At 48.9% G+C, this 27,634-nt stretch overlaps 1 protein-coding gene across 2 annotated transcripts in view; it reads right to left on the bottom strand.

Moving 5' to 3' along the window:
• The window catches only part of LOC105185066 (ras-related and estrogen-regulated growth inhibitor), a 104,120-nt gene that overhangs the window by 72,023 nt on the left and 4,463 nt on the right, over nucleotides 1–27,634 (bottom strand). For both annotated transcript variants that reach the window (XR_003114061.1, XM_011144299.2), the window contains exons 2-4: nucleotides 24,550–24,606; nucleotides 19,558–19,634; nucleotides 4,483–4,664 (exon numbers count right to left, since the gene is read on the bottom strand). Coding sequence is in view for 1 of the 2 variants with exons in the window: in XM_011144299.2 (XP_011142601.1) it covers nucleotides 4,483–4,664; nucleotides 19,558–19,634; nucleotides 24,550–24,606 (316 nt within the window). In the remaining variant the exon portion in view is untranslated. The remainder of the gene's footprint in view (nucleotides 1–4,482; nucleotides 4,665–19,557; nucleotides 19,635–24,549; nucleotides 24,607–27,634) is intronic.

The following is a 27,634-nucleotide window of genomic DNA, read 5'->3' on the forward strand; positions in this document are numbered from 1 at the left end:
AATTAAATTTCTCAACGGTAATCGTGACAGCTACGAAGAGCGTATTTCTTGCATGCCATCAAAATGCCAGTTACGTAAATCGAATTGCTCTTTCCCCATCCCTCCCCCTCCCCGCCACCGTCGCCGCCGCCGCCGCCGCCGCCGATCGGCCAATCTCGCTTGCAACACACTATCGTGTGTCTGTGACATTTTATTTGTGACGTTTTTGGCATTCGCCTGTTGGCTATCGATACGCCCCGGCGCGGCGTTTCCCTCCTGTTAGCTCGACCAAATTCCCAGCGAATTCGCGACATTTTATTCGCCTGCCTACCTCGATCGCCGCTAAGATCGCACGAACTCGTGCTCGCATGCCGTAAAACTCGCACGACCTCCGCCCCGTCATCGTCATCCTCGTCGTCTAAAGGTTGACTCGTTCAAAGTCGAGACTGAAATGTCGGCTCCAAGTCTCTCGGTCGATACTATTGTACAAAGGTCTATCTGTCTGTCTCTCTCTCTCTCTCTCTCTCTCTCTCTCTCTCTCCTTGCCCTTTTTTCTGTTTGCGCGATTGAAAGTTTTGCAACAAGTGCATTATTCTCGCAATTGGGGAATTACGTATTTTCGGTGATATTTCACGTGAAACTTCAAATGCCTGTTTAAACTTTCGTACTTCGAGTACAAGAGAATCTACAAAGACTCGACATCTCAAATTCTTCGATTTTGGTAACGATGACTGCGCCTCATTGAACTTTGAAATTACAGAAACAGAGAGAGAGAGAGAGAGAGAGAGAGAGAGAGAGAGAGAGAGAGAGAGAGAGAGGACGGATTTTTTTGCTCGAGCAGACAGAGAGGCGAACCGCTTCGAATTCCTTCGCGAATAGAATCCTGCGACGAGTGGCGCACGCCTTTTCGAGACATCCCGTATGGCATAGTAGCGTCGGCTATAATTGCCGCGTTGCCGTCGTTACTAGATCATCGGTGAGATTTCTCCCGGTATGCAAAGCCCCATAAAGGACGAGAACGTGGCTCGTAAGGCGAGAAAAGGAGCGTGTCTTCGTTAACGACGATCCGCATTCCTGCGGGAATCGCTCGGGAAAATTCCTGTCGGCGACGGGGAAAGAATATCGAGCGATGTCCTGTTCGCTCGCTCGCGCGCCTGTTTCGCGCGATCGACGGCTAACGAGCGACGGATAGAAATTCGTCGGGCACCCCGAATAGGTGCCGGGATAACGATTACCGCTGGCTAACGATTATCGAAGAAGGGGAAGAAAGTTTTGTCGGGAGATCGTTATTCAACTAATTAACCAGGAGTTAATACAATTAATATTCAAACGCGATTATTCGTGCAATTGCAGCGGTGTGGCGTCGCGACGGGGGAAACGCGAGCCGAAGGACTCGAGTGCTCCTGCACACCAAAAACTATTCGCTCTGCCCTATTAATGGATATTTATCTTGCGGCGGATACATGAGAAGCCACGCCGATCCGACAAGGTTAATGAGCCACCGCAGCCAGCCGCCGTCGCCATCTCACTCTTTATTCGAGTCGCAAATAAAAACAGCGAACGCGTACCAGTATTTCCTAGCTTTCTCTTGGCTGAATCACGCAACGCAATGATGCACTTTGAGCGACTGGTTGCATAAAATGCGACAAGATGTATCGACGCTTAGAAGCTGCACGCAAGCCACACCTGTTTATCGCGCGTCTTTCAGCCCCAACTGCATTTTTTCCCACGACGCTCTCGGTTTTATATCGTGTCGAGGGAATTACGTTCCGTGCTGAACGCGCGTGCGATCGCCTGGCCACATGAAGAGACCCACCGCGTCGATAATTATCGCGAGAACTACTTTATCAAAGCGCATCCAACGGCAAGAGATTAATGTAGCTTTTAATCGTTCTTTCTAAAAATGATGGGAAAATCCCGGAGAAATTTATTCGTAGACTGGTCTCGTTCACTAGATTCTCTATGCAGTGACATTTATCTTTCTCAGAAAGATATTCCTGAAAGATATTCCGAAGCTCTTCGGGATACTCGAATACACCTGAATTTCCCGCCGCTCCGCCAGTCTCTCGGTAGAATTCTAAGAGACCAGAGATGCGACGCAAAAGCGCAGAGGTTCATAAAATAATTCGACACCCTCGCAGCCCGCATCCCTTTGTTTTAATCGGTAACCCTCGTCGCTGTGACGTTCATTTATCCATCCGCATGTTTGTATGCCGAACCGCCGGATCGTCGACGCCGATACGTGAAACGCGACACGTGGTCACCGTGTTGCAAACCGCAACGCGGCATCGGATGCCGATTCGAGACACCCGGTAGTGGTCGAGTCGTTGTCGCCGTCGTCGTCGTCGTTGTCGTCGTCGTCGTCGTCGCTCGTCTAGAAACCGTTCACGCGATCTTTACCTCGCCAAGATCTGTTTACCTGTTCAGAGTCGCCTGACCGACTTGGATGAGTCGGTTCGCCCGGAAAGTTGACGTACCAGTCGGCCGATTAACTCACTCCGTCGTGTGGCCGATCGTTCGGTTCGTTGAACTGGTTTTTGCGAAAACGCCACGCCGGCAACGAAAACCCACGCGCCCGGCGGAAAGCCCCTTCCCACACGAACGAGAACGTGACACGGGAAATTTCGAGGTGTCGAAGGGTTCCCCGAACGAGTCCCGTCGAACGAGTTCCGCGAGTCGCGAGGACGTAAAGTATACAAGATGCAAAAAAGGAGTACGATCCGAAGTCATAAATCAACACAAATATGAATATTCAAATTGTCGTTCGATATTTGCGGGGGTGGGAAACCTTTGGACCTTTTCACGAGTGAGAGAAGAGAAATCGCTACATTTTCCAGATGAAAAATCACGTCAAACTCTCTCTCTCTCTCTCTCTCTCTCTCTGGGTGAATATCGACGAGGAAGATGAGATCGGGGATGGGGACTTTTCAAACTTTGCGATACGATTCAGCCGGTCGCGCAACCCGGAGATCGAAAGTTTCAGAGATGAAAGAACCGAGGCCCCCTTCCCCCCTACCCCTTCGCTCCTCCTCGGCGAGTAAGCGGTCTATAGTAAGCAAGTACAGGTAAGTCTACACCGCGGGCGATAGCGAGCGCGAAAAGGGCAACAAAACTGCGGGAACAACCTAATAAAACGCCGCGCACCGCGAGAGGAGAACCGTCTGGAAAAACGCGAATCGCGTGGCGCACGCGAAATCTCACCTCGTCTAGGAAACGTCGGCGAAGATCCTGTTACTCGCAGGTGGAAAGTGAACTGTAGAATTAATAGGCCGGACACGTATACACATGCATACACGTGTATACGCGCGCGTGTGCGACCGACGGAAGAGAAAAGAGGAGAAAAAAGAGAAAAAGGAAGAGAGAGAGAGAGAGAGAGAAAGAGGAACGATCGAATAATCGACGATTCGCCGACGGCGAAGTAGCAAGTCGCCGATCGGAGATCGCGCGACGCACGAAATGATATTGTAATTCTTGCGACGAGAGCGCGGCCACTTAAGCGGCCCTCATACGTTCCGTAGCACCGTGCTGTACTCGCGGCCCGATAAATCTCAATTCAGAGAACGAGATTCGGCATCCGTGACACGCCTGTTGAGCGTTAAACAGGCCCGCGGAATTGGCCGTTCGTTGATTTCGGCCGACAGCTGGAGCCAATTCTCTCTTACGAAATATCTCTCGTGAGATTAATTTCTCGTGAGTTTTTCACACTCAACTTTCTCAGACAGGCTTACTCGTTGGTGTTGCTCCGATCAAAACACTCCGAGACACTCAGGTGGGCTTTGCTCGAATCGAATCAGCGAGCTGTATCGTGCGCGTACCGACGCAGAAACATCAATCGTGTGAGAGCCCCTTAACGCACCAATCGGCGGCGGCGGCGGCGGCGGCGGCAGCGAAGTGTGCCAGGCTTGCGAGGCCGCGATGGAAAAATGGGCCACGTGCAAGCGCGACATTACTCGCGAATAAGCATAATTCTTTTTCTTCTGAACTCTCCGTCGACGTGGAAAAATTGCCTCGCAACGTTCGGCCTATTGCCAACGGCCGATCCGCGGACAATAATTACTCGGCGGCAAACTGAAACGTCACCGCACGCGGCGATACAGATCGACTCCGCGGTGCGGCTTCATCTAGTTCCCCGCAGCCGCAGCCGCAGCCGCAGCCGCCGCCGCCGCCGCCGCCGCCGCAGACGACGACTCATAAGTCAACGGTGAACAATCGTGGTCGATTGTAATCGAGCGTGGCGGGATAAACAAGAGCGCCGACGCGCGAGATTCGGAAGGACATATCTGGCCGCGGCGGCGGCGATTAAGGAGCGAAAAATCGCGCCGCGCCATTGATTTATTAATAATTACCGTTTTTACGGCGCCCGGAGCGAGGCGCGTACGCGCGCCTTTTATTCGCTCGTATATCACCGCCGGCTGGAGGATCATCGGACGTTACCGCCGGTGCACGCCCGCCGCCTCTTACGAGACCGTTAATCATATTTGTAACAATGTGATTTACGCTTACCGAGCGTGATCCAGATCTCGCTTGTTGCCGAGCAGGAGGGCGGTGAAATAGGACGGCAGGCGTAGATCCGCGAGTTGCTTGAGAAGTCCTCTGGCTTCCTGAAAGCTACGCTTACATGTCACGCTGTAGACCACGACGAAGGCCTCGCCCCATCGTATGTGCGAGTATAGGCAACCGTTCTCCTGGAACAAATCGATAGAGCACATCGATCACTATGACAATCAAAGAGAGCCGGCGGGAGGGGGGATCAAGAATCGGATTTAATTCTCGACGCGATCTCTTTGCTCGGACAGCTACGCTGGATATCTTAACGTTATTTTAATACGGAACACACCCCTCCCTCCCCCGGTCCCCCTTATCAGAGTGAGAGATCTCTAGTGAGGAGAAAGCGATCGTGGTAAATCGAAATTTGTTTTCTGCACGCAATGTGTCGTTTCGGTGTGCCGCGGCGAACGTTCTCAAAAGTTCGTCCGCCTCTGTGAGACTTTTTGCGAACATACCGGGCGCGGCGTTACGCCTGATCCTAATGAAGATCGCAAGAAAGAAAAGAGAAAAGAAAAGGGAGACCGCGAATGGGGGGAGGCGCAGAAAATTCGCGGGGCCGATTCTGCCTCGAAAAGTCCCGCCTGTAAATTTCAGTCACCGCTTAAACTGCCGCGTGCGCGCATCTCCGGCGGGGACTCTGAATTTTATAGACCGAGATAAATACATACCCGCGTGCGCGTATTTACGGGCGTTATTTACGGTCAAATCTGTCGAATTAACATTGCGTGTAACGCGCTCGTAAATAAACGCCACGGGAACCTCCGACAACGCACGCTCCCCTTTCACGTCGCGCGCCGCGACGTTGTAAGGTTCTCCTCCGTCTCCGGGAGGAGCGTCGATGTTCGGTCTTTCGAGAAAAGAGGAAAGAAAAGAACAAGAGAAAGAGAAGAGAGCGGTGGAAAAAGAAGGGCGTTAAAGTCGATCGCGCCGTGTCAAAAATTACGCGTTTCGCCCGAATGAAAATTCATCTTCGGTCTTTAACGATCGCGCCGCGATTTATGGTTACCCCGGATTTACGGGTCTTCGTTGGTATACGTTGAGATATTACGCAAGTCCGCGGCTTCGTGAAACTTACCAAGTTACGGGAGTGGGGAAGACTTCGGAGGTCTGTCGGGATCTCGAATCGTAAAATTACGGGATATTACGGGACTTGGGAACTCTTCAGATAACTACGATTTATCATTGTAAAAAATTCTTGGCCCGTGCAACTCGCGAGATTCAGTTTCTCTTTATTCGCTCGACTCTGCAGATTCTTACATCTCCTTGGCGGCGGCGGCGGCGGCGGCGGCGGCGGCGCCGATTAAGCCTTGCGTCGATTAAGAAATCTGGTTCGTTCGTTACCTTAAGCGGATACCAAATCCGCCGCGACGTCCTCGACGGGATAGACGTCATCGACGTGAAACGTTGCCGGCAGGCGTGCGCATCTGTCGCGTCGTCGCAGCGCGAGCCCGAATCGCTCATACATATTTATTGATCGATTGTATTCGAGGCGATTGGACGCGATGCCGGAATTGCGTTCACGCGTGTCGCGCGAGTGCATCGACGACGTTGTGCAACCCCGCCGACGTTATTCGTCCAGTTATGAAATAATGCAAAACACCTCTCGATTAAGCAACGCGCGCTTAATGCACTTGGCGTCGCGCAATTTCGTGGAAATGCGCCGCAATTATTCACTGACAACGTGTTTCCTCGCGGTTAAACATGATAAATAAGCAAGCCCGTACACATGCGCCACCGAGAGAGCCCAATTTACATTTTCTTCCAGACGAGTTCTCTCGAGTACTCTAAAGTAGTTTTCGTTCGCGGCAATCTTGGGATCAGATGTAATTCGTCAAGGAGATTCATAGACACACGCATCCGAACGGGGCAGCAGAGAGCTGAAATATTCATGAGGCTTGCTACTCCCAAAATTCTCGGCGTGAAGAATGTTCATGCCGATCAATTTAATATATCAAAAGTGAGAATCGATTACGTTCCCCCGTAAAAATCCCCGAAACCATCGAGGCGGCCGAGGAAAGGTACGCGCAGACTGTAATTTCCGATCGGCGGTCGTCTTAACGACGCGACCGTTAACAGGACACCCGATAGGACGAAACGATCGTGCTGTCCATTCGGAATCGATTCAAGTGGGCGAGAACCGCGCGCTTTAACACCTACGCGATCCCGCCGGATAAGCAACGATCGGCCCGACCAAGTTATGTTTCTTCGTGTTCGTGCCGCAGATAACGATCCCCAGCTATTCACCTTTACAGATAGCGCCAATATCCTCTGCTAATAATGCTCACCGATTAGAAGACCGCATATTCCGCATAAACGGCATTCCGAGGGATTATTGTTGGATTCTCGGATGTCCGAGCCCTTAAATTCCAGTCTTGTGATTCACGCGCACGCACGATACAAATCGAAAAAAAAAGCACACGCGTCCGAGAAACATTTTATTATTTATTGCGCGCGCGTGTAGTTACGCGATACGCAAACCGATATCTCTCGATATCTTTTTTGCGGCCTTGTGAAACACGTCTGGAGAATACGTCATTCCGCGCGTAAGAAAGCTCGGTATCGCCATGCTCGGTAAATACGGTTTCTAACAAAATATGACCAACCGATCGGGTCAGAATGCAAATATTTCACTTGAAATGTTTCTCGCGGGGTCGAAACATTTCAAACTTGCTCCCATGATCATCAACGCGACGAAGAATAGCCAGCAAAGTACTCGAGTTGATTCGCGTTGCGGATTCGCCGGTGTGACGTTCGTGACGTCCTTCCGGCGAGGAGGTTTACGCGAGGTTTATTTCGGAGCGGACCTTTCGTTTGTGTAACTGAATGTAACCGACTTACAGCCGCGGTGTAAGTCGAGCCTCGGAGGCAGGAGAGACTATGAACGTGGATCAGCGTGCGCCACCAAGAAGTATCTTTTCTTCGTGCGACAATGCACGTTTCCACGAAAGCGACATCAACCCGACTCCACGGGATGCCGTGTTATTGCCCGGCCACTGACAATGACTTACAGTGTTATTACTCGTAGTTTTACAACGATAGGGTTCCTACCGGGTTCACCCTCCGAGCTGGAGAGAAAGAGAGAGGAAGGGAGAAAGATATCACACTAACAGTAACTTACGGTCGATGTAACGAGCGAATACTCGGCCGCCTCAAGTATAGAGGAGGGTGAAGCGAGAGAAGGTAAAGCCAATAAACTAAATTATCGCTGTAACACTCTGAATCGCGTTGTGATAGGCCGGGGTATTACACGAAGGAGATTGAGTTTACGAGCACGTCTCGCGCACATGGATGAGTCGAAGAGCCGACAAACTATTTGAGCTCATAACGATGCGTATGATTAAAATGCGCGAACGACTTTTCGCGCTCTCTCTCTCTCTCTCTCTCTCTCTCTCCCCCCCTCCCTCTCTCTCTCTCTCGAAGGAAAGAGCCAGCCGAGACCGCGACGCGCCAATTACACGAAATAAATATAAACGAGCCAACAAATAAATAAACATTTGTTCCGCGTGCAACGATTCCGCGGACAGATGGACGGCATATTACAATAAGAAACGCGCGATATCGCATGAAGTCAGTCTCTGCAAAAATTATCATTGTGTGTTCCCATGTTACCTTGTGTACTTGCCACGCAAATGTTTAGCGTATCGTTCGTAAAAATATTACCGCGAAAAACAATCCGCGATACTGCGCGTCGCGCGCGGTCCCTTTGTTTTCCCGTATACGGTAATCATTATTTTCGGAAAAACAAGGAAAGCTAACGCCATCACCGCGCCGCGCCGGCGAGATATAGTCAGACGTGTCGACGCGTTTACGCGGCCCGTTTGCACACTTGCGCACCATCCAGAAATTAAGATAAGCCGATCGACAATGGAATTTCAATGTCGAGTCGTAGCTGCGTCATCGATCGGGACCGATTGCCGATCACCGGCGTATCGCGAGTGTAACGACATGTGGGAATATATTTGGAGAACTCCCGCGTTGTGTGTGTGTGCGTGTGTGTGTGTGTGTGTGTGTGGACGCCGCGAGTTAATGAGGCGAACAGAAGGGAAGAGGGAGAGAGAAAGGAAGAGAGATAAAAGTTACGAAATTAAGACGTGCGCGTTCCACAGAAAGAAGAAGAGTATTCCGATGCTTCTGAATTCGCGACGCTCGATTGAATTTTTCATAACCTGATAACGTTAATACCGATTACAAAATCGCGAATTTACACATGTGTGTGTGTGTGTGTGTGTGTATCTTAAATAAATATATGATCAATCTTAGCAAACAATTTCTCTTCGCGATTTGAAGAAAAGAGACGAGAGACGTTACGGTTTTAGAGCTAATCGATCTTGACGAATATACTCGCTCTCTCTCTCTCTCTCTCTGAGAGAGAGAGAGAGAGAGAGAGAGAGAGAGAGAGAGAGGAGAGTTTCTCGGTTGTGATTTAATACCCAGAAAATTAAATTAAAGGAGGAATAAATATACTCGCGGTGCAACACTTGGGGCGACATCGAAACGAGGATGCCGGCCAAGTTCATCCGGTACCAAAGCGCGCGCGCGCGCGCACACGCTCCGAAATGCCATCGTTACATTCGGTCTTCCGTTGCCTCCTCCTCCTCCTCCTCTTCCTCCCCCGGGGGCAAGGAGGGCACGCGCTTAATTATCAATTACCTACGGCCCTCCCACGAAAAAGCAATCGCAATTACGAGCCGGTCACGAGGCCAACGGAGGTACCGACGCGCGCCAACTCCGGCTCCCTCCCTTTCTTCCTCCCTTCCTTCCGACCCTCCGCCGTTCATCCATCCATTCGCTCGCCCGTCCGTCCGTCTCTCCCTCGCCCCACTCGGAGATTTATTTCGTACGTGCACGCGGATGAAGAACAATGCGAGAATTGGGGAAGTGTGTCACCGGGCTGCTGCACTCTTCATATTCGCCAGGCGGAACACACCTGGGCACCACGCTGCGGCGCGCAGCATCCCGTAGCGGGTTGGTCCGAGAGATGAGGTATGATTGATACTTTATTGCGGCTGGGCACCATTGACCCGCAAAGCCATATGTAGATTGCGAGAAACGAGACGCGAGATGACAACAAAACAAAACGAGATAAAGGAGGGATGGAGAAAGAACGAGCGAGAGAGCGAAAGAGGAAGAGATGGAAGAAACGAAAGAAGAGAGAGAGAGAGAGAGAGAGAGAGAGGGGGGGAGGCGCGGGCGAGGGAGGAGGAAAAAATTAATCCACCAAAAGTGGAACGTCCGCACGCGGGCGCGCGCGCGCGCGATTGGTCCGGAACAAGATGAAGTACGATTGATACTTTATTGCGGCCCGAGACATTGACCTATATATCGAAATTATAGACTGAATAATCGTATGTAGATTGTAAAAGTGCAAACGTACGCGCGCGACCGGTTGCGCGAACGTCGCTCGCCGGCGCTCGTTGTTAATCAACTTTCCCTTCTCTATCGGCCGATCGGGACGGGATTAATTAGCCGAGCGAGATAGAAAAGAACATTCGGGAAGATAGGCGCGAGCAGCGAGTCGACGGCTCTGATCTTTGTTTCCGTTTTCTCCGGCGCGAAATATGACGGTACCGCGGCGTGTTTGCGGACACCGCAGCGCGCGTCCGCAGCGTCCACAAAGTTTTGTTTTGCGACCGACCGAGCCACTTTGAGACACGACTGCAACTGATTCGCGCCATCATTTCATCTTCAGTGGCAACCTGAGCTGTTATCCGAAGAAATGGCAGGACGATCAGTTGACGCGAGGATATTTGCAGGGGTAACGCGACGGCGGCGGCGGCCCCTGGTATAATGATATAAATCGGCCTTATAAATGGTTTCCGCAGAGCTTATCTCGTCGGGGAGATTTACGTGACGAGGAACAATGCACGATGGAAGTATTAATCGTGGCGGTCGACGAGGTCGAAAGCCAGCCGAGCCAGTCGGCAGCCACCTACCCATTTGTTGCTCGACTTCCTACGTGGCCGATTCCACGAGTGCGCCTACCTGAACTCCTGTGCCCTTGTTAGCCGGTTATTATTATACCCGTAGAACACCTACCGCGATCCTCGTGATCGATATTGCAACGAGAGAGTCTCTCGGAAGCCAAGCGGAAATTCTATGAAACTCGACTCGAGCGAGACCGTGCGCGATCGGCTGTTGACTTAGCTGGGGCTAACGCCGTTCGCGCTTATGCAGGAAAGTGCGATCACCTGCACATGCTGCGACTCTCGAGCTTTGTGTTCGAGAGAGATCGCCGACGTCCGGCAGGATGTAAAGCTTCGAGAGATTCCGAGCGCGACCCCGAGCGCGAGAAAACGTAATCGCCGGAAGTCAGCGTTTTTGCGGGAACTTGTCCAACTTATTGCATTATTTGCACAGAGAGAGAGAGAGAGAGAGAGAGAGAGAATTTGACTGTTGCTTGACTGTTTGTCTCGCGTAAAGCTGAATCGTATAAGCCGATTGACGTTTTATATCGGTGACTTTCAGAATCGTGCGCGCGCGCATGGACATTTCCGGGGAAATCGATACCGCGTTCGCGCCGCGAATGAATTAGAATCGAGATTTGAGCCGTGCAAGTGCACGCGCGCGCGCGCGTGGATTAAAATCGAAATAAATCATTTCGTGTGTCATGGACTGTCCTTCTCGGATGCAAATGAGACCTAAGAGTGCGTTCACGCCATTTATCTTGGCGGCCGTGCCAGTGGAAGGCCTATCAGAATCACCGTAGAAGGCAACGACAAGCCAGCAAATAAAATTATCATCCGTCGTCTAATGCCGGCGCGCACATATATAGTTTATCAAATAGATGCAGCGATACGAGATCGCGAATTATAATACCGAGGTGCACGTGCGTACACTTATGAAATCAATGAATGGCGAATGAAATTCGATAAGAGCACATTGAGCGAGTTCTAAACATTTTTGAGAAACAACGCATTTTTGCGTGCCGTCCTTCGCGACGACGGCTTCGGAAGCTCTCAAAGCACCAGTTTGCTATTTTCTAACAAGCTTCGCATCATCGAGCGCTTCGGGTTTTCAGAGTCGCGCAAGTTTGGAGCTCCGGTATATTAGCATTATTCAATACAACATCAGAGCTGGGAACCGAGCAACTTTGCTACGGAATACCCGGCGAAGACGATTCGCCGATTATTCAGTACAAAATGGCGCTCGGTGCAGCTTGAAGATTAATTAAGTCCGGCTTCGCGGAGACGCGACATTAGCGGCAGTGAATGACGGCAAGAAGCGTCCGAGGCATTCGAGGGGAGAATTTATAGCCGCTTCTTCCCGTGGGTCTTGTGAACGCAGCTTAAGGCGCGTGCCACTGTCACTGTGGCCGGTGCACAGTGACAGTCCGCCCCGGCGACTGTCTTCGTTGGTAATTGACATCACGATCGCGGATCCGCACGCCTGTTCGTCACACACACACACACACACACACGTATACGCGCGCGCGCGACACACACGTGTAGCCGACCAGGGACCGGCTGGAGGCTACAAAAAGAGCCTCATCGGTTTCCTTTCGACCTGTCGCTCGACGCGTGCCTAAGGCGCCATTTTGCACGTCGCTAATTGCTATCGGCGATACCACACGTCGCGCTTTCCAAGAAAAACCGTACGCACGTGAAAAGTTACGACCGGCCGGTAAATGAACGTCACCGAATTCCTCCAACGCTACGTGATCTCGCAGCAGACACACGCACAGCGTGTGTGTGTGTGTGTGTGTGTGTGTCAACGCGAATCTCGTCAACGTCGCGGAAGGGAAAAGCAACGCGAATCGTTCGCGCTTTTTGTCACGCGACAAGAAGACGTAATCGTAAATCGGCAGGGTCAATTACACGGTATCTCGGCTGAAGAAAAACAGCTTTGGGACTAAAAGAAAGGAAAGAGAGAGAGAGAGAGAGAGAGAGAGAGAGAGAGAGAGAGAGAGAGAGAGAGAGAGAGAGAGAGAGAGAGAGGGAGAAAGAGAGAATGAAGGAGAGAAAACTGATTAATATGCGTGCAGGAAATTTCACGAGTGAACGACTGAAGAGACCCTCACGAGTCGTTCACCTGAAGATGCACCAGCAGGATCCTCTGCTCGGGATCTCACGTTGTTATACGTTCTTCAACGACACCACATCTGTACTTCCGATCGAATCTTTTTTCGTCAAGTTAATCTTTTCACGGGCCAACTACAGGTTGGCCTCCTGCATGCGTGTCCGCGAGCCGATGTAAAATACAAAAACAATATTATCTCGGCAATATTAATTTAAAATAATATTTCCGCAAGTGAGACTTGCGTCTTCGGAGCGTTTTAGCGCGTCTAGACCGCGTCTCATTTCTTTTTCACGGGATCCCCCGCCTCCTTCATGGCTTTCTCTTCTCGCTCTCTTTCTCTTTCTTTCCGACACGTGTTTCCGCGCTCCTGGGCGAAACATTTTCGCTACAATCTTCTGCCCACCACGTCTTCTTATTGCGCACTTAATGAGGTGGATCGGGACTGCCCATCGCATTAGAACGGTATTCGTCATTAACATGACGCGTAAGACGGTCAAAGATATAGGTGTACGTTAAACTGGCACGAGCGGCTGCAAGCACGTAAACGCTCGCGTGAACATAAACGCGTTCATAGACGTCGGCGTCGAGGGGCCACGTATATTTTCGGTCTCTCTCTCTCTCTCTCTCTCTCTCTCTCTCTCTCTCTCTCTCTCTCTCTCTCTCTCTCTCTCTCTCTCTCTCTCGGTCTCTCTCTTCCCACCCGCCGCCTACAATTATTACACGCAGCAGAGAAATTTGTGCGTGTCTCGCCAACGTAATTGTATCTTCGCCCGCGACTTCGCGACGATACGTATTCTCGTTATTTCACGCAGCGGAATTTCACGCTCATTATCAGAAAGAGCGTGTTAGAGCGCCTCCAGAGGATGGCGCGCGTACGTTCCGCTACGATGCCTCCGAATTTCACCCGTAAATCGACGATCGCCGACGTGAATAATTTAGGCGCTAATTAGGTGCCGCTAACTATGACCGGATTGGAAATTTTATGCTAATATGCCGTGCACGCCAACGAAGACCGGTCACGCTTTGTTTCCGCTAAATCGTCTTGAGCACGTCAGGCGTTAAGTGCACCGCATCGAGAGCGTTCGAATCGCCAGACGCGAATGAGGAACGTTTTGCGTCAAGCGTCGCGTTTACGAATGTGCAATTTGTATGCAAGCGGTGTTAGATTAACATCTTCACACGTCACGCGCTCGAGAGAGAGAGAGAGAGAGAAAGAGAGAGAAAGAGAGAGAGAGAAGGAAAGAGAACAGAGCAACACTTAAGTCCCTTCAACGATCTCGTCAGAAACTTAGTAATCGCGGAAAACTTTGGACAGAAATACAAGCCGCAGGTGACAATTAATAGCAGTGACGAATTAATCGATTGTTCCTCGACCGAGGGGGTAGGCTTTAATAAACAGGCAAACGGAAACTCTCGACGAGGCTCGGAATAGATTTGCGCGCGCTTCCTTGTTAGGAAATGCAGATCGTGCAGTCAGCCGTGCGTCGCGCTTATCTGTGGGGACATTTGTACGGTGAATCTCGGCCAAGTTGGTCGATTTTCAGGCGTATCTTAACGGCGATTGGAGGATCGCTATCCGCTACTCGAGTAGATCGTACGGGGTGTCTAGCTGAGGGAAGAGAGAGAGAGAGAGAGAGAGAGAGAGAGAGAGGAGGGGAAAAAAAGCAACAACGACCACGAGCGCAAAGCGGACGTTGACCACGTGCGCTCAATGGGTTCGTGCACTTTAAGTGCCGGTAGATCGGTACCCGTATCGTCGCACACTCAACCGCGTTTCTTCGCACGCGGGTCCACGTATCGCGGGATATCGGGGATGCACGTTACGCGGAGAAAACGTCGGAAACGGATAATTCTGTAGATTAGAGCGCGTTTAGGCGAAGGCCTATGTGCCCTTTAAGCCGCGGCATCTTTCCAACGTCCGACGCAACGCGATTAGCTATCATCGAGAGGAGAAGTCTTGTTGCGGAAAAAGAGCAGACGAGAACATCTCGCGCTTGATTATAGCTCGGGCTTCACGAGAAAATCCGGCCGATTTACGTGCCTTCGGACCGGCAAATCTCATCGGGGTGCGTGCGCGTCCAAAATTATTCGCATTTCGCAGAGATCGCGGACGTCGTCGGGCACGATTAGACGAGAAGGTGCGATCCGCGCTATAAATCGGAGTGTTGAATTTGGGTGTTGGAAAAAAAAGAAAAAAAGGTTAAAATCGTTTCGATGCATCGACTGAAAAATACTGGAATAATAATTGCAGAGAAAATACAGATATCGAAGCGCGCGTCTGGCGCGCCGCCTTGTATCTTTAATCAAGTAGCGCACACTGTGAACAAATCCGTAATTTTATATAAAAAACAAATATTTTCCCACGCAAGCGCATTATGCGGGGAGGATAAAATCGTAAATATTTTAACGCGAGAGGATGAGACGCATCGCGATTCCAACGCGCAGCGAGATGCGCGTTTAAGCACGAGGCGGCGCTGTCTCGATAATATTCAGCGTATCGTGCCTGCGGTCGAATTACGAGATATGCTTGTAAATTTATACGCCGCTTCCCCCCCTCGTGGCATTAAATATGCACCGGCGAGCGTAATATCGCGCTTAGATATCGGCAAAAGTGAGAGGAATGTTGGGGATAATTGGAAAGATTACACCGCGCGAACGTCCGATGCGTTGTACATTTTAGTGGCGCTGCCGCGGTCTTAGCTTAGCGACGAATTATCGGCTATTTGTTCTAATACCCGTTGCACGACTTTCAGATAGTTCAGACAGTCAGTATCTGGGTCTCTCCGCTGGGTCCAGCGGGGAACCTGAGAACTCGGTGCCTCGGTAATTTAGGAGCTTTGGTAATCCGAACTCTCTCTCTCTCTCTCTCTCTCTCTCGCGCGCGCGCGCGCGAGCTTGGGAACTTGCGAGAACTCGAGAGCTCGAATCGCAGGGGAATCCAGACACACTCGATCGGCCACGAAATCAAGTGAAATTTTCGAGAGTCCGCGAATGAAAAGAAAATTGCAGATTATCTTCGAAAAAAGGTCGCAAGTGCCGACGTACTGAAAATTCCAGTTACTTGCGCACTTTCGGATCCGCTCAAGTTGAACGTGACTGATAGTCGATGCAACCTGATAAGAAAAATGCCGAGATGAAAACGATACGCCGCTCGTAAATGTTGCACTCAAGATAAACAGCGCGTCGTCCAGGATTGATTAATCCTGTTGCGCGCCAAGGAGTTTCGCGGAGATTTACCGGGAGTGTAAAGGGGATCGACCTAAAAGTCTCGCTTCACAATGGAATCTCGCATCTGCGGCCGTGATATATCGGTACAGGGGAGTTAGAGAAGTGTCCGCGCTGTGTGCGTGATGGCGTATTTATTTAACGATCCGCTTCTTTTACCGGAGCCACGCCGAGACTTCCTGCACCACTGCCACACTGATCCACATCGATATCGATCTTCCTAGATCCTGTTCCGCAACAACCCATTCCCACCGTCCTTTCCTTGGCAATCGAGATAACAGAATTTCAGAGATGTTTCTATTCTCATGTCGACAATCGAAAAATCCCAAGAGAGAGCTTCGAAATCGAAAAGGACGAAGGAGTCTATGGCTTTACACACGAGGTAATAGTGTAGTAAAATATAGGGATATATCTGTCTCGAAAATCTTCTAAAAGTTCCTTTTCCTCAGCAAAAGGTTGTCGCTTTTTACAATATCATTATTTATCTGGCACAATCTCTTTATTCGCACGAAAGAAGAAATTTCCGCAGCGGAAACTTGACGCTGTTTTATGTATGTAGAACTTTTAAATATGATGAAGTTAGTAGCGCGATTTCGCGAGGATCGCGGTTTCGCGGATCGAGTTTATCGCTTAATTCGAATTTTCGTGGTACATGGTGTCTCTCTTGAATCTTCGTCAACTATTCGTTGAAATATTTTTTAAAGTTCCAACGTTGTTGGCGCGCAAGGAAGCGTTTAAAATGTAATTTTATGCGCGTACGTACAAATCGCTAGCGTCGCGCTTCCTGTACCAGATTATTTATTGTATCCAGACGGTAACGGTGCATGCATCCTTACGCGTTCTACGTACAAGGTTCTCTAAATGGACAAGCATTGTTTGCCAGCGAGTCGTGTAGCGCCGGTTAATGGCGCAGTGGTGTCGGAAATATTCGCTATTCATAGTGAACAAGACAAAAATTCGAGCAAATAAAGATTCGCGACTTCAAAGGTCACAATGATCGAGAACGAGAAATAAAAAGAGCCATTTTCATCGTAGCAAAGATTTGAGAATTTTAATATTTTAACTCGGAAAATTAGAGCTGCCGAAACCGAAAAATTGGAATGTCCAAGAGATACAAATTTGAAAGCTCAAGAATGGTGTGGATCGATCTAATCGACTTAATGATTCGATATCTAGGAAGTGAATCGAGGGATGCTGCTAAGGATCCTGGAATTTGAGGATCCATGTCTAGCATGCCATCCTGCGGATCACGGTTCGCGGCCTTTTAAGCGACAGGTGCAAACATTTGGGGAGCAGCACAAAAAAGGAAGCCGGTAATTGTGAGCCCCGGGTAGAAGAACCAGTTTGCTAAAAACAACCCGGGCCCAGATCGAGTCTCGTTGCGGGGCTACCGAATAACCAACGGGTGTCGGTGTGGCAACGTGCGCGTAAGTAGCTCGTGAGAGAGAAGCGACTTTTGAAAATCCGTTTCGAAACTCTCTTAAAATCTCTTAAAATCGTCTCTTAAAATATTCCTATCGCGCGGGGGATTGTGCGTTTAACCGACTACGAAAAGGACAAATCTTATCTTAAAAATTCATCCGGACCTTCATCAAGAGCGAGAATCTTTGTGGAATATAATTTCACAGCATAAATCTCTCTCTCTCTCTCTCTCTCTCTCTCGCTTTTATTTCTTAGCGAAGAAAATATCGATCTCTTTAATATTTTAATCGCTTACGTGTACGATTACTTTCCGACACGATATTAAAGCGTGAGTTGATGGAAACGTGACGGTGAAATTACGCGATATTGAAAGCTTGTTCCTTAGTGCACGTCCGCGTTTAACTCTAAAGTAATAAACGCACGCAGTCGTTCTGCTACGTCGAAAAGGCGCCAGAGAGTCGCAATACTTGAACTTATGCAGGAAATACTTTCTATGAATGAACTTTCTCACCGCTCATCGAGGGGAAGGATACGGTTAAATGCCAAAACGAACCGGAGCCGCAGCGGGCCCGACAAAAATAAACTCGCGACTCGTTTCCTCGCTGCGTAATGCTCCATCCATGCTATTATCAAATTACGAGACCATTGCCCAAGTTTCGAGGTGCAACAAGTCGAAGAGCTCCGCTGGGTGAGAACGTTGGCTTTGAATCCTCGGAAATTTAAAACTCACGATATCGCGGAATCTTCGGGCAGTCAAAATTTGGAGACTTGAAAATTGCAACATATCGCGACTCTGAAATTTTACACTTTGGAAACATTGGTAATACTTCGCACACTCTGACTATCCGAAAATATCATAGAAAAACTTGCAAAATCTGCAAGATTTCAGAGAACCTGTCGCTGAAATTTCGAGAAACTTGGTGGTGGAAACCGCAACATTTTCACAGACAGACATTCTTTAAATCTCTGAGACTTGGATGCAACATTTAGAAGTCAAAGAGCAAGGTACATTTATCATCGCGCGAGTTCCCGCAGCTTGCACATTCGCGTCTATCTATGGTGATTCCTCGAAAAAGGAGAACAATGCCTCATCCGACATAATCCAACGCGACCCCGCTGGAATTCCTGCGACTAGCGGCTAGCTGCGACAGGTGAACCCACGTGTTGTTCGTGCACGGTCGCGATCGCAGTCGCCTAGATTCGAATTTAAAGACGATCGTTATTCAATTCAAATACGCGACTAACGGGCCAGCAGCTCGCAGGATTTCCGCCTCGACGTTCGTTACCGTGTTCTAGAAGAATCGGGTTAGGAAAGGTCAGGCAGCGACGATCGATCCGAAGCCGATCGTCCGCGCACGGATTCGATTTAACGATCTTTCCTTCCTTTTTCTATCGGAGAAAGTATCGCATGTGTCGAAAGTAAAAAGTATACGCGTGTACATCATATTGTGTACATATAAAATCTAGAAAGTATATCTCTTAACGTATAAAAAATAGAAAGTATATTGAGCTAATATTTCACTGCGCAGAGAAATCAATATGAATACGCTCGAAACCGAGCGCTCTGAATGTGATGTGTCATACAATCAACCGAAAATCACACCTGATCCTGCTGTCGCCAAGAGAGTTCCGTAGAGTTTTTATTTATTTAAATCGTCAAGCGAAACTCGTAACGAATGGCCGAATTGTCAGCGCGAGCGCGCGTTAAGAATTCCAAAATTGTCTTACGAGGATACGGGAGGATATCTCCTTCGTAATTCGCAAGTCGCTCGTTATTTCACCGGTGTATGACGGACGTGGGTCTTAACGTGGGTTTCGTGGGCCCTCCGGGGACCCGTCTGAAGAAGATATATTTAGACGGGGCCCTTTGAGAGATACTGCCTGGTCAGGACGCGTCGCGAGGAGGATTCGTCTCGAGAGCGCACGCAGGACCCCTCTCAGACCGCAAGGATGAAAGACTCACGAAAGGACAGATGCGCAGGATACCGTTGCGTCGATGCATTATTTATTATCCGCGCGAACGCACGCAACCGAACGTAAATTCAGATAAGTAAATCAATCTGTCAAATGAGCTCGCTTTTAATGGATGGAGGGGGGAGGGGGACTTTGGTCCCTCGCGAAAGTGCGACGAAGGATACGCGAAGGCTTTTTTGCCATTTCGAACACGACGAAATTTCCAGAATCTTTTGATTCAAGAAGAGAGTCTTCATCTGCGATCTTAAATAAATCACTATCCGGAGCGATAAAGTTCAAAAGAACGCGACGATCTCTGAAGCTCGATTCTGTTTTGTCAAGCGATTTTGGATAATCACAATTTTTATTTTATATTTTTTAGATAAAATACTTAATATTATTATTTAGACTCACCTCGCACCTGGAGGTGTCCAGAATCTCGACTTCCGTCGTGACATTGTCGATAGTGACGCTGTGCCGGTAAAGGAAATCTGCAACAAATAAGAAAAACCGTAAACTCGACTCGGCTGCCTCTATTAATACCGCTTGCCAGCGAAATTACAATCACCGTAAATGCCTGGCGGGACACGCCGCCGAGTATAAATCGAAGGCGGCGACGGGGTAAAATAATCTTTCTTAATCGGCGTTATTTCGACCGATAGATACTTCGATCTCCTTGAAAAGATTTAGTCGCGACATTTTCCCAAGGATAGAAAACGCGGCTAATGCGCGAAAGTGCCGGAGCAGTTAGTAACGACAATTCCAATTAGTTACGCTGACGCTCGTTGCTGTGTCATTACGATCGTTGACAATGACACGTGGCTTTCGCTGGTGGAAATTCGCGATCGGAAAAATTGGCGAGACATTCTTTAATCGCGTGTTACGCGTACTCCAACGCGTGTTGTACGTATATCGTTCGCTACCGTTAAATAGTTCACTTCCTTTTTTCTCACGTTTCTCGCGTATACTTCCAGCTTTGAATGCTTGAAAGAAAAAAGCTTTGCACGTTTGAACATCCAAGTCTTTGAATCGTTATGATCTTTATTAGAAATCGAAATAACATGCATTGACAAATTTTCAGCTTCTTACGCTCGTCGAGTTTGAATATTTGAATTGAACCGGGTTTTCTTTTTATGCATCGATTATGTCTTCGCATTTTCGTGCAGGGGGGAAAGGAAGGGCGAGCGAAAAAAGGAAAGCTCATATTTCTCGAAGCTGATTAAAACGCTCGGAGCACGCGCACCGAGAAGGTGGAGAGAAGACGCGGAAGCGCGTCGAACATAGTAGCCCTAACAGGGTAGGTGCAATAAATAAACGATAAATAAACTCATAAACACCTCGTAGTCGACTGCGAAGTGTCGGGAAGGCGCAGAAACAAGCAAATAAGGATGCTCGTTATATTAGCGGCCGTTACGCTCGAGAAAGTTTTATTGCCGGACAATGCTGATGGAGAAACGATTTGACCAAGCGTTGCGACGGAAAATTCATTGCATCCTCGTGGAAGAAATATCGACGTGCTGAAAAAGGCTTCCGAGAGCGCGAGGAAAACGTGGTCCGAGGTCCGTGAGGTGCGAGATATGCGCGTGGAAAGAAGTCGTGCGATCTGAGTGAGTGTGTGCGAGTAGTATATAGCCCCGATTTTAAAAAAGAATCGGATCTAAGAGACACGAGAGCGGTTTGTAATTTAAGCGTCGACGATCCGAGAAATCAAATCGGGCGCAGGAGAGAAAATTGAAACGCCGAGGAAAAGTGAAAAGAGCTCGAAAGTAAATTAGGAAGACGAAAATTGAACGAATCGCCCGCGCCGCTTGAAAAGGAAAAGAAAGAGAGAGAGAGAGAGAGAGAGAGAGAGAAAAGTAAATTGCGACACACTTTCGACGAGTATGATCGAGCACGATAACTGTCACCGAGCGGATTCGGCTTTTGCTGTAGATCCGTCCGCTGTACGTGATCTATCGCTCTATCGCGGATCTCCCGATCGAGCGATCGGGATGCACGATGCAATCTTCTCTCCGCGCGGACAAAACGTTCCCATCCGCGTGCGCTCGCGAGAGGGATCGACAATGCACAACGAGACTCGCTTTCTAAATCATTGCCTAGAATTATTCCACGCAAGGAGAGATTTGCATTGTTAATCGAGATCGAAATAATAACAAGCGCCGCGGCTGCATCTCGTGGCGAGAGATGAAAAGGACCGATTATCCTCGTGCCCCGCAAAACGTAGCGCACGTACGAATGCCTTGTAATCGGAATCGCCGTGGAAGATCATCCTCGATCTTGCTCAGAGAGATCAAATTTAAGTCGTGCTGATGGGAGCCAATAACGCGCGGCCGTTTCGAAAGTAACTCAAATCGCTATCGTGTCGGGAGAAGATGTCTAGATTTATAGATTTATCGTTCTTTCATTCCTTTTTTCTTTTCCTTCTCGTGGAGATCTAACAGGGATCTAGCGAGAGTAGAGCGGGTTATAAATCTAGACTCTCGAATCGTTTTGGCGTTTTATATTTATATTTAGATCCTTCCGGATTTTATTTTCGAATTCCCGCGCCGCGCAATATTTTTTCGTGCTTTATCATCAGCGGATCTCTCTGAAAGAGAGAGAGAGAGAGAGAGAGAGAGAGAGAGAGAGAGAGAGAGAGAGGCGGAACGTTTCTTCACGGATGTTTTATTAAGGTTACACGATTTCTAATCCATTAGAACAATATTTTCCTACACGTGTATCAACTTACGAAAATTTTATTTTAGATTAATAAGAGATACTAATTTCTACTAATTTATTACCTAGGTAGGATTTTTTCACAATTCGCCAGCTACATCACCTACGCGGACCAGCCGAAGGAAATCAATGGCCCCGCTTTCACCGTTCGAGGGCGTTTTCTTCGGAAAAGTGATTCTCCAACGAGCGGGAACGAAAGTGTGCGCGATAATCCGCACGAGCTGCACGAAGTGTCGACGTATTTTCAATTTCGTTTCACACGAGATGTACCGGAAGAAAGAGAGAAAAACAGAGAGGGAGGGAGAGAGAGAGAGAGAGAGAGAGAGAGATAAGTAGAAGGAGAGAAGATGTGCCATTGCCATGAATCATGATCACCGTGAATGTCATTTCAATCTTAGCCAATTCGTAAGTTTGGAGAGGCGCCAAAATTCTTAACATTCGAAAATCCGAACATTTCAACATTTCTCGATGTCTCGAAGTCTTAAAATAAACAAAGACGCCAGAATGAATTTCCACAAATTTTACGAGCGCCAACTCGATAAAGCGCGTGTCTTAGAAAGCGTAAAGAAAGTTATAAAAAAAAAAGAGATACTTTGATTTCTATCTATTTCTGTATGCGGTGGAAATAATTTATCTTTAGATTGAGGCAACCTGCTTCGATGTTGTTTTATGCCTCCGGTACTTCTTAAGGTTTATTTTACACGAGGCGCAGCCTGCATATAATATCCTCGGACACACTACCTGTCGTGTCTGCGCCGCGGCTCTTTTTATCGGTCGTCATTCTTATCATTTTTTATCGATCCCCAACGATGGACGACTCTCGATCGGATCGTAGCGCCCACGGCGTCGTCTTTGAGGATCAATTGAGCGATTATCCCTCCCCCTCTCACCCCGTAGAGCGCGCGCGCGCGCGCGCAAGGAGGGGACACGCGAGAGATTATTCGCTTCCTGGTTACGTTCAACGATGATTATCCATCATTTTCCCAGGAAATTAATTAATATCGATGGCCAGACCACTCGCGGCGCCCTTCCTTCCACTTTCGTCCGGCATTATCGATCGTGGCTAGATCGATCGAGATCAAGATTGATTCCGACTGCCAGTTACACGAGAGAAATTCGATAAATCGATGATTGCGCTATTGTGCCGGGAAGCTTTCCGCACGTTACGTGGACGCGGTTGCGAGGAAAGTGAGGAGAAACTTCCTGCAGAGACTCGGCTTCAGACTTATAAATCTCGAGTCGAGAAGCTCGTGTTTCCCGTTTGAGCCGCGCATTTTCAAATTCACTTAACGATTAACGATCAATTAAGTCAAGTGAGTCGAGTGTCTTGACTCACTTGAAAAAACACGCAAATGTCGCGTGTACTATCAAACGCTTACGCCTTCGGCGAGCGCGTGAGTGCAGCGAGATATTCGATATATTACAACTTTCGCCGATATATTCGCCTAATACAAGAAATAAAAAAATTCATCCCCTCCCCTTCCCCCGAAAGGCAGTTTACACAGGCACTTGACACACCGCATTACACACCGCACGTAACACCAGCAACGATCTCTCCTAGTCAAACATAAATGATTTACATACTTCTCCAGCAATTACATTTAATTCGGGTTCGCCGCAATTATCCTCACGTAACGCCGCGGTAACCGCGACAGGATCGCGATAGAAACGGCGCGGCGGCACGGCGTTTAAACAGCCAGGCGAGGACGCGACCGGTCGGCGTGGTGTGATCATACACAGGTGTTACAAAAATACGAGTGACGGTTCAGGGTTAAGGGGACAATACTTCACGCAGCCGGGGTGTGAGCGTGGCGGCAGGTAAGCAGACAGGGGGGAGAGGGGAAGGAGGAGATGAATTTTTCCAGGCGGCGGATATCCGCGAAACTCGCCGTCGTAGCTTACACGTCCGCGGGCGTACACGGCAATTATTATGGCGAAGTAGCCTGCATGAGTTATGGGAGAGATCTGCATTCTGCGGACCTCCCCATAGGCTCTATTTCATATCGAGTGTTTAAATCTCCGCCCTCCTCAGGTCCGGCGCTGTGTTTGTTGCGTCTCTTTCTCTCTCGCTCTCTCTCTCTCTCTCTCTCTCTCTCTCTCTCCCCCTCCCTTCTCCCTCCCTCCTTCGCTCTCCCTCTTCTTCTTTCGCTCGCTCTCCCTTTCTTGATCTATCTCTATAAACCCCGCTGCTCGCCCCTCCTTATACAGAGAGCCCTTCGCTCTCTATCTCGCGTATTTCTGTGACCGCCGCTAGAATGCCCTCGGGACGTCGCTCGCGAGGCGCCATGATTAAGATTTTTCACGGATACCCTTGAATTAGAGTCCGGTTTTAAGCGCGAGAATATTTCACGGCGGATTTTTCCGGCTGGCGCGGCCGAGCACGCGAGGGGAACTGATCAAGATTTAGATTCGCGCTCGCCTTTGCAAGCCGGGAGGGTGAGCATTTCGCTCGCGCGCTCGCGCTCGCGCGCGCGAACCGGTGCCCGCCCCTCTCGCGAGATAAGTCGATAGCGCGGCAGGAGGGAACTTTAGATAGGACATTTATTTAGGTCGTGATACTTCGAAATTGGGAGCGAGTAATCGCGATTGTGCGCGTTTCGCGCGAGCGGGCATTTCGCGATTGTTCGCATTTCGCGCCGGCAATTAGATTTTGCGCGAGATGGGAGATAATAACGAAAGAAAAACACTCACCGCTGGTCGAGCTGTACTCGCCGATGTATCGCCTAGTCAGGTACCGCACAACGACGGCTGCAACAGAAAGAAAAAAATCGGTCAGAAAATTCGAGAGGTAATTCGCTCGCGTAAAAATTCGGTCGAGCGTTAAGTGTCGAATTGATAGTTGGATCGCGTCGGACAAATGTATCTATTCCTCGGCATCTCCAACTGAAAGACGCGCCCCTGCGCGCGCAGGTGTTGAAACGCCATTAACTCACTTCCATCGCCCGTTAATAAAGAAACCATAAATATCGGAACGGGTTCTCGCGGGTTGCCGATAAATTTCTTGCTTCATAAATTTCGTTTCGTTGCACCGCGCGAAACGCGGTCTAGGATTCAACATATCGACGACGTTCCTCCTCGTGTCGTCCTCGCCGTCGTCGTCGTCGTCGTCGTCGTCGTCGTCGTCGTCGTCGTCCTCGTCGTCGTTGTCGCCCTCGTCGTCGTTCGAGCTTCGAAGACTTATTGACTACATAGATTCGTGCCGCTCCGTACTCGTAGGTACACCGTTTATAAATCTGTCGATTCAACCCGGCGACGACGACGACGACGACGACGACGATGAAAGAGAAAACGAGAGAGGGATAATATTACGAAGGGAGGAAAGGAGAGGAGAGGCAGACACGAAATACAGAAACGAAATATAGAACTTCATTCGTGAGCTATTTGCTGAGATGAGAGATAGAGTGCATATCTTCGAAATATCTCCGCGCAGCTGGACGACGATATTTCACCAGCGCTTCAACGCGGAAAGCCAATGGGAATCTCATTCTTTCAAAGAAGGGATTCTTATTTGTAATTTGTAAACGAAGATATCATTGTAATTAACGTACGCTATTCCGCGCACACTGCGTTTTATTCAAAAAAGGCGACCCGAATGTCGAAAGATTCCAACAAAAAAAAGTCCACGTTCGCGTGTCGTCTCGAAATTCTCCGATTCATGAATTCACCCCGTTATCCCCGTCGTTCGATCTTATCCTTCCCCTTATATACTTTTATTCACGCTCTATTATATAGAGAAGAAGAAATAAGTCGTCGTCACATACACACACACATGCACGCTACACGGGCGCTACGCGCCGCCGATGACACGTCATATTTTTAATCAATTAAAAATAGGAATCCTCGCTGAAAGGTTAAATTTTCAACGATCCGTGTAACGACATCGCGGATTATTAGCGGTCTATGCCGAGAGCTACCCACGTAATCGAGTGGACACACTCTCCCTTACAGATAACTGTCATCAAACCGAGGTGACGTCACGCGTAATCTTATACACGCCGCGCGAACCGGAGTAATTGATGTGGACACGAGAATGTTGCTCCTAATGCCTAATAGTCCCAACGGCGATCTGTGCCAAGCGTGGGGTCTAATGAAAGCACGCTCTCCATCCACGTCGAAGTCCAAACGCGAGGGAAACCCGACACTCGAGTCGGAGATACAGAGCGTTTATAAAGTTCTTATCTACGCGGGGGAGGGGGGGGTCAAACTCGCGGTGACGGTGCGCGGTCGTCGCGCGACAACGTCGTATTTATGACGGACGAAAGTACAGCGGGCGACTCGCTCGCACGGATTTTCGTGATGAAACAGATAACAGGCAAGGTGAGCGAGAAACGTGAGACGTTTCCAGCGATCCTTGATTTTGGTGAATTAAAGCTCCGACGAAAACACGCGAGAAAAGTTTCAGAGACGAATATCGAATATTTTATAGAATTCTGGATGAAATTAAATTCTATCAAATAAGAATATTAATGAGTCGAAGCTAGATTATTGCTCGCAGACGGAACTCTGAAAAGCTGCCGAACCAAGAAGGAGTCGTTCAATCGATGCGATCGTGCGAGTGGCCCCACGTGAAACGAGGTGTGATCGGCGGAAGGAAAAAAAGGAGAGACCAAGCAGGAAGGAGAGGAGAACGAAGAGGTGAAGAATGAGAGGAGGCTGCCGATTAAGTCACCTGCGGAGAATTGTGTGTTATGTGGAAGATGCAACGGTACGAGCAAAACGCAGCCATTCGCGGTGCCATTCGCCGACGTGCGATGGTTGCCAGCGCGGGGTTCTATAGATAGATCGTTGGAGGATAAGTCGCTGGTGGACGTAAGAAAATAGTAATTACGGCCACGATCGCCGTGGATAAGAGGGGGCAGAAAGTGAGTGAGTGAGTGAGTGAGTGAGTGAGTGAGAGAGAGAGAGAGAGAGAGAGAGTGGGGGGAGAGACGAAGAAGAGAGAGAGAGAGAGAGAGAGAGAGAGAGAGAGAGAGAGAGAAGGAGAGAGTAAGAAAGGAGCAGACGGAGGATAAAAAAGGATCGATGGCGCGGCGCGATCAACCAAGCGCATCCTCTTGTCTCGTTGAAGTTTCCTTTCTGCCCCGAGGACTCGTCGCGGATCTTTTATCGGCAGAAATTCTGCTCACCCACATATTAGCGCGTTAAAACGCCCATAGAAACTGCTAAGCGGCTAAATGGGGACCGATTAATCAATCCTCGCATTTCGCTACGCAGAGCGCACTTTATTTTTCGCGCCTAATCTCTGTCTTTTTTCTCCTTCTTTTCTCTAGTGTAATCATCGTCGCGATTAATTTCAACAATATTTCTCATGCACAGTCCGGTGTATGTAAGAACGCGTTTCCCTTTTTTCTCTTGATTTATTATCTCGAAAAAGAAAGGAAATGATAATTACATGCTATTAGCGGTGAACACTTTTCTTTAGGCGAAGAGAGTGCGAAATATAACACGAATAAAAAGTATATGATAAAGTACAACACGAGTAAAAAGTGCATGATGAAGTTGTTATTTAAGATTACAGCTGTCGAAATGTACGAACGACCAAAATGGCTCACCCGAGCAATAAAAAGTCGCGGGTTCATCGTCTAGGAAAGAAGTTCGCTTACGTATACGCGATTCGCGCGAGCCATTATTCTTTTTCTGTCTGTCCGCTTTTCTTGTGACACGGCAATAAAGCAAGTCGTTTAGACCAAATGAATTTATGAACACGTCCCGGCTTAGTAGCGAACGTCCAATTGCCTCCTCAATAAGCGTTAACGCAGATAAATGGCTGTAGATA

This window comes from Harpegnathos saltator, unplaced genomic scaffold (assembly GCF_003227715.2).
Source record: "Harpegnathos saltator strain DR-91 unplaced genomic scaffold, Hsal_v8.6 scaffold758, whole genome shotgun sequence".
Taxonomy (NCBI): Eukaryota; Metazoa; Arthropoda; class Insecta; order Hymenoptera; family Formicidae; genus Harpegnathos; species Harpegnathos saltator.